Raw genomic sequence first — 17,909 nt, forward strand, 5'->3', positions numbered from 1 at the left:
GAATCTGTTCCAAATATACTTACATTAAATACAATGCTCATTTCAGTAGAGATCTACAGTGAATGACTATACATTCTGGGAAGCTTCATGACATCTAGGAAAGGGCTAAGAATTTACATCCAATCACAGTTTGTAACAGATTTCTTATCACCAGTCTGCAAGCTACGCTGAGCACATCGTTAGCATCACTTGTGCAGGGAACTGATTTTGTCTGGGGAAAAGGGAAGAAGCAAGCTCTAGGCTCAATTCTGAGTTCATTACAACTTCTCAGGAATCTCAGCAGAGGCCTATTTAGTACAGTTTCAGAAAAGTAAATATGTTAAGGTAAGGAGGCAACCCTTTAGAACTTCAAACACATTTTCTTGCTGTATTTATGTAGAACTCTCCATCTACAATGGGCAGTTGTGAAGAGGTTCTTCCTCAGGACAGCATGGTCACAGGACTTGGACAACCACTGGGACTGAGAGGGAGCTTCATGACTGGGGAGGAGGGCTTCCTTTTAAGTTGGAGACAGACTTGTAACACACAGCCTATGAGCCCTGCAGCCTTCTCCTCCTATCATCTGGAGTAACGCTTCGTGTAGTCTTCAACTTTATTCCCCAAGTCCTCCTTGTCCCACAGATGATGTTCTGCAGCTTCATGATTCAGTGGAGCATCAGAATTGAGAGGATCAGTAAACAGAGTTTAATCCTGAAACAACATACTTCCGTGTCCTCATGGGAGCCCAGCCGGTGCCATCAACCGAATGTTCTCTCAGTGAACTTAGACATATTTTACCAGTGATCCTAGTCAAGCATTTCACTTTGGGAGGTTGGAGTTACAGTTTGCTGAAAGCAGTGAAGCTTGTTTGGATCAGAAAAATGCACTTTACATGTGCAATGTATTATAAGTTAGCTTCATGCCCTGCAACCTCTTTAATAAGCAGCATGTCTCTCATAGAAGCCCTCCGAGCAGAGTTGGAGGCTATGGCTGATGTCTGGGACCCTTTGAGACCCATTATCTCGCTTCAGTATGCTTGCCAACATCAGCATTACTGCTCTCTTTACCCTGGGCACCCGAGACAGGCAAGATGCGACCCCTCACCTCCTGAGGTGGGCTTGCTGTTAATGTAGTTTTAGAGAAAGTCATACTGCTCAACAAGTAGAAGTAGCTTAATTAACCTCTGTTTATGGCAGCAACAGCACTTTTGAAGACACACAAGATTTCCCCCCCTTAATTAATTTGGAAATTGGAAAAAGTTACTTTGACTTTGTAGTCATTAAAAAAGTCAATTAAAAGAAAAAACAGCATTTAAACATTTTCTTATCTACCTTAAAAACAGCCTATGTAATTTTTGTACATAACCCTAAATACATGTTTCCTCTTTCATAATTGAGTTAATTAGAAAAATGAAAAAAAGTCATGTTTATTTTGTTAATGTAAAAGTTATTTGTTGTTGAAGAACTACATCCAGAATATCTATATCTTCTTTTTTTTTTTTTTTTTTTTTTGCGGTACGCGGGCCTCTCACTGCTGTGGCCCCTCCTGTTGCGGAGCACAGGCTCTGGACGTGCAGGCTCAGCGGCCATGGCTCACGGGCCCAGCTGCTCTGCGGCACGTGGGATCCTCCCAGACCGGGGCACGAACCCGTGTCCCCTGAATCGGCAGGCGGACTCTCAACCACTGCGCCACCAGGGAAACCCTATATCTTCTAAATCTATTCTATTAAACAATTTGAGGTCTCTTTTTTTGCATGTTTGTTTTCCTTTAACTATAGCATTACTAAATACTGCATAAGAATGTAACTTGTTGAATTGGCAGTAATTTTTAAACTTCTTGTGATGCCGCAAAATTCTGCTTCATTAATAAGCATTGATATGTAAAATTCAAAGATATCCAGGTTTTTTTTTGGGGAGGTGGTGAATAGCTGTAAAATAAATCTGAAAAATTATAAAAATGGTGTGAATTGAGATTTAGGGTTTTAAACCCCTTCTCCCTCTTGTCCTTGCAGCCCAGGGTGGTGACTGCTTCCTGCAACTCTTTATCTTGAGCCTCCCTAGGTTTCCTCTTTTGCTTGCTAGCCTTTCAACACCCATGTAACCAATTCCTATATTAGGTTCCTTCTATTAAAAAAAAAAAAAGATTTAAGGTTTTAAATGTGTAATATGCACTTTCTAAAGATGAAACCTGTACTGATTGAGGGAAAATATGCATAAGTATATTAAATGAGATGATGTTTTAGAAGGTTTTTGCTCTGTCTAAACAATTTGTTTTTGATTAAGGTGTTTTCATATAGAAATAATCATACATATTTACCAGTATTGCACTGCTGTGTGAATGGTGGACAATGCACTAATCACATGATGCTATGATTGGTTTGAGTATTTTAAGATGGAGTATTAGAACAGGAAGGATAATTTGAATTATCTAAAAAGAAATCTTGGTACTGTATCATAAATTGTGTTATGTTAAATTTTTGCATTTTTGTAGCACTAGGATTTTTGATAACATTTTACTGGCTGATTTTAGGTAATTTAATAGTCACACATTGCACATTGAAGTGACCTGCCGGAAGCACATAAAACTCAAACATTCTCCTGTGGTTTCCAGTCTTATGTTGCCCATGATAAAAACTTTCAATTGTATGGCTTTTATGACATCTAATATATAGAAAACAGAATTGTGTGTTTAGTATCATTAACTTTTTTTTTCTTTTCAGATTATCTGCAATGGTGAAATGAAGTAATTCAAGATGAGCAAGTTAAAAGTGATACCAGAGAAAAGGTACTGCAATTTTTATTTATTTATTTATTTATTTATTTATTTATTTATTTATGGCTGAGTTGGGTCTTTGTTGCTGTGTGTGGTCTTTCTCTGGTTGCAGCGAGTGGGGGCTACTCTTTATTGTGGTGCGCAGGCCTCTCATTGTGGTGGCTTCTCTTGTTGCAGAGCATGGGCTCTAGGCGTGCAGGCTTCAGTAGTTGTGGTGCACGGGCTTAATTGTTCCGCAGCAGGTGGGATATTACAGACCAGGGCTTGAGCCCATGTCCCCCTGCATTGGCAGGTGGATTCTTAACCACTGTGCCACCAGGGAAGCCCTGGTACTGCAATTTTAAATACCAGTATGTATAAATTACAGAAATAATGCATGAAGTGATCATTTGAAACTTTTTACTTTAAGAAATATTTGTTTAAATATAGTGTGTTATATTTATGTTATTTTATTAATATTTATTAGTGTTTAACTTTTCAGTTAAAGCAGGAGTCAGCAAACTAGGACACATGGGTCAAATCTGGCCTACTTCTTATTTTTGTGTGGCCTATGAGCTAAGAGTGGTTTTTACGTTTCTAAATGGTTGGGAATAAAACTAAAAAGAAGAATAATATTTTCTGACATATGAAGATTATATGAAATTCAGATTTCAGTGTACGTAAATAAGGTTTTACTGGAACACAGCTGCGCTCACTTATTTATATATTGTGTGGCCACTGAATTTTTTTCCTTACATAAGACTTGATCAAAGCACATCCATTTCAACAGAAAACTTATTATATTCTTTCTGTCTTTAAAGGCTTCTATAGATGCTCTTTTTAGTTTATTTATTTTTTTGCCCCTTTTAGATTTATTTCTCAACTGTGAGATATCTATTAAACACTTTTATGTACCTAACCCAGCACTGAATCTTTGAGAGTAGAAAAGAAACATAAATATAACACTTAACACAGTGCTTTGCAGAAAATGGGTGTTGAGTATGTTCTGAAGAATTGAGCCCTATTCTCTTTTTACACGAAGCTTGTAACCTGATGAAAACACCTGAACAAATGCAGTATAGTGGTTTAACCAGTATACAGTGAAGTGTTAAATTGTGAGGTCTTTAGAGTTAGAAAACAGGATCCTCATACATAGGTGTTTATTGTGTGATATGGACTTGAAGAGGCAGGGCTGGCTTGAGACTTTTTTGCTTTTTAGCAAATCTGGAGGAGTGGGTGGAATATTGATACTTGCTGAGTTTAGGCAAGGACTGTAATTGGATGGATTAGATTGGCAGATTTAAAGACCATATGAGTGGGTGGTGAGACAAATCAAGCAATGAAAATTTTGTAAGATACAAGAAGCAGAATTTTTCTCTACTCCCTACTCTCCATCATCATGTTCATGCCCTAAGTGTTATCACCAGCAAAACTCTCAAAGTACTAATTCAGACTTTTCATTTTCCAACAAAAATCTTTTACCTTTCTAGCTCACTTGTTCAAGTGGCTGTAATGCAAAGAGTTCTGCCTTATCCAGAGCTCTGAGCTATTGACTTTTATCATCTCTTCCTCTCTTACCCAGTATAGAATCCATTGTTCATCATTACACTCTTGGAATACCTGAACTGTTTTTACCTCACTTTGTATTATTTCATCACACATACCTGACGAAGTCCTTTCCCTGGGTAGACCTTTACTGAGCAGCTGAATGATGTTGGAGGATGAACTAACTTGGAAGATATTGCTAAAAATTATGGATCATTATTGATCAGTAATCTTACTACCGTGGTTCTCTATAAAGCTCATTTTCTCAATTTTTTTAATGACTGTTTTACACTTTCTTCATACCTTTCAAATCTTTGAAATCCTCAGATGTATCATATACATACCCTCAGCAGTTGACCTTCTCTGTGATATCATAGAGATAATACAGTTTATTATCCTTATATTTCTTACACAAAATTTGCATACTCCCCTTTACTTGATTCTATCCTCTGTTTACCCTCCTGTTATTTACTGCAACAGAGGATGTGTCTGTTTTTTTGTTAAAGACTAGTACTGTCACCTGTGTTCTAGATTTCACCTCTCTCTTTCCTTCTCAGGGTCTTTTAATCATTAGTATTGTTCTGTATTGAATCTTTAACTCCTCCATTCCTTATCATTTAAACATGATCTAGGCTTTCCAATATTTAGACTCTGCTCTTCTGTTACTACTCAATTTCTCTGATTTCCTCAAAAGACAAAAAATTTCAAATAGCCTATAAATGAAATCTACATCTCATTTCACACTCTCTAACCACTCTTCTTTAGTTTCTGCCTTATCCACTACACCAACAGTACCTATGAATTTTTAAACAGCTTTATTGAGATATAATCATCTTACAACAAGCTGTACATAGAGAGTACAGTTTGGTAAGTGTGGCCTATGTATAACTGGAATTATCCTCTCTTTCAAAATACTTAAAATATTTATCATGCTCAAATGTCTCCTGGTGCCCTCTTGTAATCTTTCTCTCCCACCCCATCCCTCACTCCAGACAACCATTGATCTGCTTTCTGTCACTACAGACGTGTTGGCTTTTTTAGAACTTAATATAAATGGGACCATACAGTATGTCTTTTTTGGGGGTGGGGGTGGAGGTAGAAGGTAGGGGTGTGGGTATGCCTTCTTTGATTCAGCGCAATTATTTTTGATAACCATCTCTTGCAGTCATACCTTTTTTTTGATTAGTAAGTAGTATTCCATTGTGTTGATGTACCACAATTTGTTTATTCATTCAACTTTTGGACATTTGGGTTGTTTCCGGTTTTTGGTTGTTACAAGTAAAGCTGTTATGAACACTTTTGGACTTACACTTTATTTTCTGTTAGCTAAATACCTAGGAATGAAATGGCTGAAGCATATGGTAGGTCTGTGTTTCTTTTTATGAAACTGCCAACAATCTGTTTTACAAAGACATTAATACCATCTTCTATTCCCTGCAGCAGTGTATGAAAGTTCTAGTTCTACATTCTCACCAACACTTGGTATGGTCATTCTTTTCAAATTCTTAAATTCTTATGATCATTCTTTTAAAATTGTAGCCATTCTAATAGGGGTGTATTGGTATCTCGTTGTGATTTTAATTTGCATTTCCCTAATGACATGATGTTGAGCATCTTTTCATGAACTTATTTGGTGAAATATCTTTCCAAATCTTCCAGTTTTTGAAATTGTAGTGTTTCTTAATAGTTGAGTTTTAGAATTTTTTTATATATTATGGATACAAGTCCTTTATCAGATATTTGAATTGCAAACATTTTCTTCCAGTCTTGTCTTTTCATATTCTGTGCAGTATCTTTTAAGATCAGAAGTTTCAAATTTAGATGATTTCCATTTGCTTATTTGTTCTTTTATGGATTATGCTTTTAGAGTTGCATCTAAGAAATATTTGCATAATCCATATTACCAATGTTTTCTCTTATGTTTCTTCTAGAAGTTTTTATAGTTTTAGATTTTACATTTAGGTCTATGCTCCTTTCTGAGTTAATTTTTATATGTGGTGTGAGGTATGGATAGAAGTTCTTTTTTTTTGCGCATATGGATATCTGGTTGTTCAGCACCATTTTTAGAAAGACTGTCCTTTCTCCACTGAGTTTCCTTTGTACCTTTATCAAAAATCAGTTATTTGTGGATGTGTAGGTCTATTCTTATACTCTGTCTTGTTCCGTTGATCAACATGTCTATCTTAGTGCCTATACCTCACTGCTTGGATAATTGTTGCTTTATAATGAGTCTCAAGATTTAGATAGTGTTGGTCTGCCAACCTTTTCTTTTTTCTAAAGTTTGGCCTATTTTAGGTTCTTTGCATTCCCATATGAATTTAGCATATAGTGTTGATCTGCCAACCTTTCTCTTTATTCTAAAGTTTGGCCTATTTTAGGTTCTTTGCATTTCCATATGAATTTAGCATCAGTCTGACAATTTCTACACAGCAGCCTGTTGGTATTTTGATTGGGATTGCCTTGATTCTGTAGATCATTTTGGGGAGAATTGATATCTTAACAATATTGTCTTCTTACTCTTGAACATGATTTATCTCTCTTTTATTTATGATCTTCTTTAACTTCTCTCACTAGTATTTTGTAGTTTTCAGTGCACTGGTTTTTCAGATTTATCCCTGTTTCCCATACAAATAACAACTCTTTGAGGGGTGTCCCTAATAATTTTTAAGAGTATAAAGTGAGGCTGAGAAATGTGGTTTTAACAGAGTTGGAATAGGCCTGGCTAAAACTCTTGTTACTATAAAAGAGAGAACAAATATTGGGGGAAAGTTAAAGTTAGAAGTTAGCCATATGCACTTACCTAAAATCCCACTAGAACATGACTGGAGAAGTTTTTAAAAATAATGAATATAAAATAATTAGCATTTAGTTAACTTTGGTGAAGAAATTTAGAGGATAACTTTAATTAATGTTGACACTGGTATAAATTCAGGTAATTTAAATTTTTAACAAACTTTTATTGGTTTTCTTTAACAAATCACTTGATACTATTGAGCTACATTTATTGTTAAAGAAGCCTTTATTGTGTTTAATTATTATCTTAGAAGTCGTTAGAGAAGTATTGTTCTCTTCCAGTTAGAATATTATTTTCCAAACTTACATATTTAAATATTTAACTATTTCTATAAAGGAATGATAGTGAAATTTCTATTTTTCATTGTCCTTTGCTGTATGATAAAGAAAAATAAAGATTTGTGATCAGTATTTGGAGAGAAACAATAAAAATATGATTAAAGCAAAAGTAATAAAAATAAAGAGTTATAAATGAGGAACAACCATTTCTGAAAGATAACATGAATATTTTGGACATAAAACTATATTGTTTGAAATTAAATCTTAATTACTATGAGTCTTGGTTAAGTCTAAAACTTTGATATATTTTAATGAATTTTTTGCTGTCAGATGTTTATATCTTGTTTATGGAGACGTTTACTATCTGTATTCAATTTACATTTTAAGATGAAAAGGTAATAAAATTTAGTTATAATGTGAAGATAGGTTCTTTAGCCCTTGCACTTGCTTGGGAAATCATTTGTTGCAAGATAATATCTATACACCATTGAGACTTTCGTAACGTACAAAAAAATTATGTTTTTAGGGAAGTAGCTGTAAGGCTGAATGTAAACTCAAAGAATCAAAAGCAGTAGGAGACCACTACAGTGAAACAAATATTTGAGTGATAGTGTCTTTAAAATATACATTGGAAAGTTAAATCGATTTGATGTATTTCACATTGATCATATTTTCAATTCCATGATTTTTTTACTATAAAGTAATTAACATTAGCAGTTATAAATGGAACCTCCCGAGGTTGGTCTTGGTCTCATTTCAATTCATCTAAAAATAGGGCAAGGCAGGGAAGATAAATCCTTGTCTGAGCCTCTTTATTTAACAATTTTCTGCTCTGCTCTGTAGCTCAGATTGCTCATTGAATAGCTGTATAGCTTTTGTTTTTTCCTTTATCCTTGGATTTTCTAAAGTCTAAAAATCATTCAGTAGGTAGAGCTGCCCTCTGGTGTTCACCCTGCAGTTCTCTCAACATTAGTGTCAACAGCCTTAAAGTTTTAGAGCTGAGTTGAGGGTGGCTTGGAACATTGCGCTCAGTTATTTTTTATTTTTTATTTTTTTGTGGTACGCGGGCCTCTCACTGTTGTGGCCTCTCCCGTTGCGGAGCACAGGCTCCGGACGCGCAGGCTCAGCGGCCATGGCTCACGGGCCCAGCCGCTCCGCGGCATGTGGGATCTTCCCGGACCAGGGCACGAACCTGTGTCCCCTGCATCGGCAGGCGGACTCTCAACCACTGCGCCACCAGGGAAGACCACTGCACCACCAGGGAAGCCCTTCGTTCAGTTTTTATTCTGTCAATAAGAAAAGTAAAAATAGGGAAATCAACTTGCCTACGTTCTTAATTTCCATTTGTTTGCTGTCCTTCAAAAAAATTCATGCATCTATCCATCTATAATTTGTAAGAGCATGATTCTTAGAAAGAAATCACTTAGTTGCAAGTTGTTTTACTTTGATAGTGGTATAATTTAATTTAAAATTCAAACTCTTACTTTGGAATGGAACATAGCTTGTGTTGTGATCAGTGTGTTTTGTATGTTTTTGAATATTTTTAATAGTAGATATTTTATTAACTACTGAAAAATGCTAACAGATGACCTTTAAGAGAAAAATAACTGGAGAAAACTAAACAAAAAAACCCACTCAATTATTAAATTTCAGAATCCTGGTTTCCATAATGCAAATTTTTCTTAAATCTAGGTTACAGAATTGTTTTTAAAGATGTATTTGCTCTCTAGTATGCAGACTGTGGTGTCTTAATACCATTTCTTACCAAAAAGAACCAGGGCTTTTTGGAGAAAGGGTCGATTCCAGATCAGAGCACAAAATGTGCAAGATAAGTTGAGAACAACAGTTCTCAAACTTTTTGTCTAAGAACTCCCTTGTGCTCTTAAATTAATGACTCCAAAAATCTTTTGTTGAATGTGCATTATTTTTTATCTATTGATATTTACCATATTATAAATTAAAACTGAGAAATTAAAAAAAATTTATTACTTCATTTAAAAATAACAGTAATAAACCCATTGCATAATAACATAGTAATATTTTATATTAAAATAACTAAATTGTCAAAAATATTTAGAAGGTGGCATGCTTTATTAAATTTTTGCAAATCTCTTTAATGTCTGGCTTAATGGAAGACAACTAGATTCTCTTATCTGCTTCTGAGTTCAAACTGTCATACATACATCAATATACATATTGTATATAGTACACACATATGTTATACGTACATACATATATGTTTTTGTGTGTATTCATGTTGTATGAAGTATATGACTATGAAGTATATGACTATATGACTACAATATGGGCTCACATAGATATATATTTAGAAAAGGAAGGAATAGTTGAATAAAAGGCCTTTTCAGATAATTGTGGCTAATTGTCCTTTGATTAATGATGGAGGAAAATAAAGTTGTGTGTTTAGTATTCGGAGAGAAATAGTAAAAATGTGATTAAAGCAAGAGTAATAATTATAGGTGAGGAATAAACATTTCTTTTTTTTTTAATTTATTTTACATCTTTATTGGAGTATAATTGCTTAACAATGGTGTGTTAGTTTCTGCTTTATAACAAAATTAATCAGTTATACATATACATATGTTCCCATATCCCCTCCCTCTTGCGTCTCCCACCCACCCTCCCTATCCCACCCTTCCAGGCGGTCACAAAGCACTGAGCTGATCTCCCTGTGCTGTGCGGCTGCTTCCCACTAGCTATCTACCTTACGTTTGGTAGTGTATATATGTCCATGCCTCTCTTTCGCTTTGTCACAGCTTACCCTTCCCCCTCCCCATATCCTCAAGTCCATTCTCTAGTAGGTCTGTGTCTTTATTCCTGTCTTACCCCTATGTTCTTCATGACATTTTTTTTCTTAAATTCCATATATATGTGTCAGCATACAGTATTTGTCTTTCTCTTTCTGACTTACTTCACTCTGTATGACAGACTCTAGGTCCATCCACCTCATTACAAATAGCTCAATTTCGTTTCTTTTTATGGCTGAGTAATATTCCATTGTATATATGTGCCACATCTTCTTTATCCATTCATCCGATGATGGACACTTAGGTTGTTTCCATCTCCGGGCTAGGAATAAACATTTCTGAATGATAACAATGTACTTTAGAAATAAAGCCATATTGTTTGAAATTCAAATTGAAGTGGATGTTCTTTGATATTACACTAAAACTTGATAAGTGGTAGTTTCCTAAAGGTTAGTTGCACTGTGGAATCAGCAACCACATATGTGAACTTTTTGTTTTCTTTTACATTAAAATCCATTGGTCTCTTTTGCATATTGACTGGTTCTTTTTTCCATGTCTGAATTTGTAACATCACACATTGGTCAGTATTTGGAACATACTGATTCAGTGCATTATGCAGACCTTCTAAATATTGACAATGTTTATTACACAGTTTAAAAAAATTACATTTACTAATATCACCAGTGATTTTATCAGAAAATTCTTTAAATAGGGGGAAGCTGTCAAGGTCATGATGGTAGATCTTTGTTTTCCAAGATTCTAATTTTTTGCTTGAAAGTTCACATTTAATCATTGGTAACAAATCTATCAGTTGTTTCCTTAAAATGATAGACTCACTTTGTTTATCACCAAGAAAATGTATGCCAGAATACCCCAGTGCGAATAATCATTGTCAGTTGTGTTTTTAAAGTAAAAATGATGTTCTATGGAAAAAGTAACTAGTTCAGCTTGCAGTTTAAACAACCACACAAGTGTTTTCCCTCAACCATCCTATTTCATTGTGCAGCTGAAATGTCTTATGTGCACACAGAATATTAAAAAAATGTATACTCATAGGTGAAACTGGCATTTTTGTTTTTAACTGTGAGTGCATGTTGGTGAAGAACATGGTGACTGCTAGGTATCACACAGTGACTACAATTTGGTGTCACTGTCTTGATTGTATCATGTGCCAGCACTTTATCCACCATTGCCTTCAGATCAACAATGTAAATGTCAACACTGTGTCAAAGGTAAATAGTGTCTTAGTATTTTTATGAAAATAGTTTTTGACCTCACAGATTTTCTGAAAGTCTCAAGTACTCAGTTTTGTAGAGCATACTGAGAACTGCTGGCCTAATAACAGTCTTGTTATATCAGAAATCCAGGAAGCTATCAAAGACTAGGATCATAACAAAAGGACTTGGGAGCCCACATGAAGAGGCTCCCATTGATCAAAGATGGGGCAATTTGAGCATTAATAACTACAGTGGATAAAATGTATCATATGCGTTTAAATCTGTGAGTACATATTGATACATGAAATCAAAATACTTCATTGATTACTTGGGGAGGACTTTTGGAAATGAACTCATTCTTCTGAAAACTGGTAAATAAAGATAAATTAAAAATCCAGCATTTATTTTGCTTTTATTTGATGAATTATACCTCTGGATAATTAAATAAGGGATTTTTCTTTTTATGGAGTTGTCCTAGTTAAGAAGTAGAAGGAATGGAAATGGTAGAGTATCAGTGCTTTTCAACCCCTACTAAAGTAATGGATCTAGGCAGTGGTAACCAGTGACTGCTTATATTACAAAAGTAAGGTAACCAGACCCTGTTTGCTTCCTTATGGAAGATTACAGTACCACTTATAAAGAATTCATGTCACCAAATCAGGCCTTGATCAGGTTAGGCCTTTAAATTCGACTACCAGTTTACAGAAAATAAAGATTGACAAGCATATTAATGATACCATTGTTGGGGAGAGGAAAATATATGTACACACACACACACACACACACACACACTAAAGAATATATTGTATTGAATTTGTATATTTAAAAACTTTATGTTAATATCATACTGTATATATTTTGAGTTGTTTTTTCATTTAGAGATTTATACATAGTGATATGTATTTTCATTTCCATACAATGCTGGCTATTTGCAAAATTGGGAAATATTGTATTATTTTATTTTAGTTACATTCTTAAATAGTATGCTCAATATGTTTTTTTCATCCTCCAGATACCTTTTCAGATGAAGTACCTCCAAATTTAAAGCATTGAGTCTAGTTGTTAATCTAAAAAATGTATAAATATACTGTTTTCCATATGCTTCTTCATTTCTTTGTTCATTCTGAATATAGGGTATTGCCTGTTCTGTGCTAGCCACTGTTCGAAATACTACGTATATAGAATAAGACATGCAAGGTCTTTACCTTTGTGAAGCTTACATCATTGGACACATTTTAATATTGGAAGCTGAGGGGCTGGCGGAGAAGTGGGGACATCTTCAGGTTGTAACCTGAAATGAGAAGGAGCCAGCCATATGAAGAACTGGCAGAAATTATCCTCTAAGTTGAGAGGACAGCAAATATAAAGACCTTGAGATTGGGAAGAAACTTGCTATATTCAAGGAACTTGGTAGAAGGCCAGTGTGTTTGGATCCCAGTATGAGGGCAGCAAGAATGAAAGCAGATTATTTAGGATGCTGTAATTGCCAAGTGAGAAATGATGATTGCTTGGACTTGGGTAGTAATAATGATAAGATATGGAGAGAAGTGGATGGATTTGAGGTGTTTTAGAGATGGAGCTAATATTGAGCTGGGCATGGGAAGGGGAGTCTAGATTTTTGTCTTGAGCAACTGATGGTTTCATGTGAGTTTGGGAAAGTTAAGATTTGGAAGAGGAGCAGCTTGAGGCTGGAGTTGAATGTAGGAGCCAGGCAGCATATCAGTTTTAATCTAACCCCCAGCTGTGGGGTTAGATGAGATTGCTTGGGGCAGTAGAACGGAGAGAGTGAAGGGAAGAGGGCTGGGGATAGAGCTGTGGGGGGTCCTCAGCATCTAGAGGTTTGTTGGAGGAGGAGCCAGTAGAGTCGATCTAAAAGAAGTGGTGATAGGAAGAAAATCAGGAGAATATGGAGCCACTGAAGCCCAAGGGAGAAAGTGAAGAAAGAAGGAGCTGATTGGGATAGGGCTGAGATTCTGAATCTGACAAGGAAAGAAGTGACCACAGGAGGTTTTGGGGAGACCTCAGAGTGCAGAAGCCAAAGTAGTAGTTTGAAAAAGTGAACAACATGTGAGGAAATGGAGAGGTCAAGTACAGACATTTCCTTCAAGGAGTAGCAGAGAAATGGGGTGGTAACTAGTGGGAGCTCCTGGATCATATTGTGTGCTAATGGGTATGATCCAGTTGAAAGGGAGAGCTAAATGATGAATCAGAGAAAGATTAATTGAAGGAATAAATACATTGGGAATGCAAGAAGGGCTGGGGTCAGGCATGCCAGTGGAGGGATTGTTCTTTGAGTCTCAACATACCGGCCAGAGAGAGCCTTTTTAAAGGAAGTCAGGGCTTCCCTGGTGGTGCACTGGTTGAGAATCCATCTGCCAACGTAGGGGACACGGGTTCAAGCCCTGGTCCGGGAAGATCCCACATGCCGCGGAGCACCTAAGCCCGTGCGCCACAACTACTGAGCCTGTGCTCTAGAGCCCGTGAGCCACAACTACTGAAGCCCTCGTGCCTAGAGCCCATGCTCCACAACAAGAGAAGCCACCACAACGAGAAGCCCGCGCACCGCAACAAAGAGTGGCCCCCGCTCGCTGCAACTAGAGAAAATCCCGTCCACAGCAACGAAGACCCAACGCAGCCAAAAATAAAAATAAATAAATAAAGGAATGAATGAATGAATAAATAAATAAATGCATGCAAGTCAGATCACATCACTCTTCTCCTCAAAAACTTCCCGTCTCACCTAGTTGCAAAAAGTCAACGTTTTTACAGTGGCCTATAAGGCTCTAAATGATTGTGCTCTCTTCTACCCCACCCTCAACTCTGACCTCATCTTTTACCGTTATTCTCCTTTAAGTCTGCTGTGGCCATCTCACTCTTAATTGAATACAGCAGGCATGGTCCTGCCTCGATGTTTTGATGATTGTGACTCTGTCTTCTGGTCAGCTCTTTCTGTGGGTATCTGCACCGTTTACTCTCTTACTCCTTTCAGGCCTTTCCCTAAATGGTACCCTCTCAAAGTTTTCCCTGACCACCCTGTCCAAAATTGCAACCTTCCACACCCTTGCATCTTTTATTTCCACAACCCGCTTTTCTCCATAGTGCTTCCTACCTCCTTCGTACTATATAATTATTTATGTATTTAATTTGTCCCATTAGAATGTTCACTCTGAGGGGCAGGAATTTTTGTTCATTTTGTTTACTGTTGGCAGTACCTAGAATAGCACCAAATGTGCAAATGTATAATGAACGGGAATAAAGAAGAAAGAATGTGGGTAGAGAATCAGAGAGGTTTAAGGAACTATTTGTGGGAAAATGAATGTATTCTTTTTTGATTTTATAATAGTTATGAAGCAGGGTACTAATTGAGAATGGAGTGGGTTTGAAGGGATGGTTAGAGGTTTGAGGAGAGCATAGGATGTATAAAAAGTCTGCTTGGAGAGTGGAAAGGTGAATTGTCAGGATGTGATAAAAGATTGCTGGATAGGGTTGAATGCACATTTGTGGTTTCCTGAAATAGAATGTTTCTCATGTAAATCAACAGAACATAGCAATGTTAAGCTCTAACACAGAGTAAGGAAATGTGACATGTGTAAATGCTTAATGTTTTTAGAAGGGTAGAATTTTGTTTTGATTTGTTTTTAACACTGATCTTTATAGTATTTTATTTGCAATTGATGTAGAATGTGCCCTGATTTAAAGTAACATTCTTTTTTTAGCCTTACCAATAACTCTCGGATTGTGGGACTCCTGGCTCAGCTGGAGAAGATCAATACTGAATCTACAGAATCAGATACTGCCAGATATGTTACATCAAAAATTCTTCATCTGGCTCAGAGTCAAGGTAAACTTTAATCTCTTGTTTTTGGAATGCTTTCTTAATTCTTTAAAAGTAGATGCTAAGAATGTTCAAACTTTTGATAAATACATGGTTTTATGTAAAAATGGAACTTTCTCACATAGACTCAAGAAGTAGAAAAGTGAATAACTGTGGAAGAAATTGATCTTCAAAGCATTGTTTCTAAAAAATGATTATGAGTTTACTTATGTATGAATGCCCCCCTTTCCCCAATTTTCAGACAACACCTAATTCCAGTACTACTTTTTCTAGAATGTTGACAAAAAGATGGCAGGTATTATGTTGGTTATTAGTGTTGTTCCCCACTTTGAAATGCAAGCCCTGTCATTCAGTGATTGGGTGACCTTAGGGAAGTTTTGAATCTCTAGGACTTAGCTGCACCATCTCTGAAATAGAGATAAGAGATATCATGTAATTATCATGTAATTTACATGAGAAGCATGTAAAAATAATGTTAAAAATGTTCAATAAATGATATCTGTAATTAGGCATAATTTATCTGTTTTATGAAGCTAGTACTACTGAGTTGTTATCAAAACCTTGATGGAGTACAAGAGAAGAAAAGTATTAACTTTGCACTCAGGAACCTAAATTTGAAAAATCCCAAATAAAACATTAATGAATTAAGTCCAATTATAATATCAAGAAATATATCAGTATAGCATTATTTGGACCGGTTGAATAAAACCTATGTGATTATCTCAATAGGAGCTAAAAAAGAAATTTAAGATTTCAAAATCTGTGCTTGATTAAAAAAAAACCTTGATTTTTCTTTTTCTAAATCAGGGTAAACCAGTAGCTACCTTTATATTTAACAGTGACACATTGAAGGCATTCTGTTAAAATTAAGATCCAGACAATTCACAATTATTTTAATTTATTTAGTTTTTTATTATTTCATTATTCTGGAGGTGTAGGTCATTGAAATATTGTGCTTGTCAACTAAGGTAAATGTATAAGGATGGTCACTGTATTAGTGCAAAGACAGATAGATGTACCAAGTATATTCACTGTATTCGCATATGAAATAACTCCTTAAAACAAAACAAAACACCCCAGCAAAAAAAAAGAAAACAAATTCTCCAGACCTATAGATACTACTTGCGTATAATTGCTCTCACCACTGTAGACTCTTCCCATCAGAGTCTAGAAGTCCCGACTCCAACATCACTACTGAAAATGCCCCTAGTCATACCACTACCAGAGATTGTCCTTTTCCCCACCCTGCCACCCACAAATGGGAGAGCCAGCCCCTGAATACTGGCCCCTGGGGTTGTATAATACAATGACTCTGTTTATAGTTAATACAGTATAAATTAGTAGTGAAAGATTGTCCCATCATTATTTATAGGATAATCCAGTTGTCTATCCATTTGAGAGAGAGAGATTAGTAATTTACAGCTCAAAGAAGAAGAAATGCAAATAACCAGTAAACATATGAAAAGGTTCTTTACTTTCTTAAAAGTCAGGAATTATTAATGAAAACAACTAAGATATTTCTCACTACTTAAATTGGCAGAAATTAGAGAATGACAATATCCAGTGCCATTGACGGCATGGAAAATAGGGTATTCTCATACACTGTAGGTGGTGCAATAATTATTATAAACTTTGGAGGAAAGAATCTGGCAATGTTTATTAAAATTTAAAGTGCACCTGCTATTTTACTTAACACTTTCACTCTCAGAAATCTGAGTGAAATAAAAATCTTATTATATAAAAGAATATTTGGAGGTGTTTATTTCAGTGTTTGTAAAGTCAAAGGTAAAGAAACAACCTTAAATATCCAACTGTGGAGAATGGTTGAATTAATTTTGATGTAGCCAAACTGTGGGACATTATAACTACATTATACAACTATTATCAATAATAAATTATTTATAATATATGCTGTGGTTCATATGTGGAACTGCAGGCATACCTCAGAGATATTGTAGGTTCGATTTCAGACTACCACAATAAAGCAAATATTGCAATAGGGTGAATCACATGAAGTTTTTGGTTTCCCAGTGCATATTAAACTTACGTTTACACTGTACTGTAATCTATTAAGTGTGCAATAGCATATGTCTAAAAAAATGTACATACCTTAATTTAAAAATACTTTATTGCTTAAAATGTAAGCCCTCAGTGAGTCATAATCTTTTTGCTGTTGAAGTGTCTTGCCTCAATATTTAAGGTGGCTGACTGATTGAGGTGGTGGTTGCTGAAGGCTGGGTTGGCTGTAGCAATTTCTTAAAATAAGAGCGAAGTTTGCCACACATACTCTTTCACGAATGATTTCTCTATAGCATGTGGTGCTGTTTGATAGCATTTTACCCACAGTAGAACTTCTTTTAAAACTGGAATTAATCCTCTCAAACCCTACTGCTGCTTTATCAACTGAGTTTTTGTAGTGTTCTAAATCCTTTGTTGTCACTTCAGCAATCTTCACCAGGAGTAGATTCCATCTCAAGACCACTTCCTTTGCTTATCCATAAGAAGCATCTCCTCATCTGTTAATATTTTATCATGAGATTACAGGAATTCAGTCATATCATCAGGATCCACTTCTAATTCTAGTTCTCTTGCTGTTTCCACCACATCTGCAGTTATTTCCTCCTCTGAAGTCTTGAATCCCTCAAAGTCATCCATGAGGGTTGGAATCAACTTCTTTGAAACTTCTATTTATGTTGATGTTTTGACCTCTTCCCATGAATCACAGATGTTCTTAATGGCATCTAG

The 17,909-nt window shown here is 35.7% G+C and overlaps 1 protein-coding gene and 1 pseudogene across 4 annotated transcripts in view; one reads left to right on the forward strand and one right to left on the reverse strand.

Annotated features, from left to right (window-relative positions):
- Positions 1-558: 558 nt before the first annotated feature.
- Positions 559-1,031, reverse strand: LOC307054329 (NEDD8-conjugating enzyme UBE2F-like; annotated as a pseudogene). The gene has a single exon. The product of its transcript is annotated as an NEDD8-conjugating enzyme UBE2F-like (transcript).
- A 1,700-nt stretch (positions 1,032-2,731) lies between these two features.
- The window catches only part of AGTPBP1 (ATP/GTP binding carboxypeptidase 1), a gene marked incomplete at both ends in the record, with an annotated part of 140,949 nt that continues 125,771 nt past the window's right edge, over positions 2,732-17,909 (forward strand). For all 3 annotated transcript variants that reach the window (XM_079705796.1, XM_079705797.1, XM_079705798.1), the window contains 2 exons: positions 2,732-2,763; positions 15,046-15,170. In XM_079705796.1, coding sequence (XP_079561922.1) covers positions 2,732-2,763; positions 15,046-15,170 — 157 coding nt within the window. The remainder of the gene's footprint in view (positions 2,764-15,045; positions 15,171-17,909) is intronic.

This window comes from Hyperoodon ampullatus (assembly GCF_949752795.1).
Source record: "Hyperoodon ampullatus genome assembly, chromosome: 6".
Lineage (NCBI taxonomy): Eukaryota > Metazoa > Chordata > Mammalia > Artiodactyla > Ziphiidae > Hyperoodon > Hyperoodon ampullatus.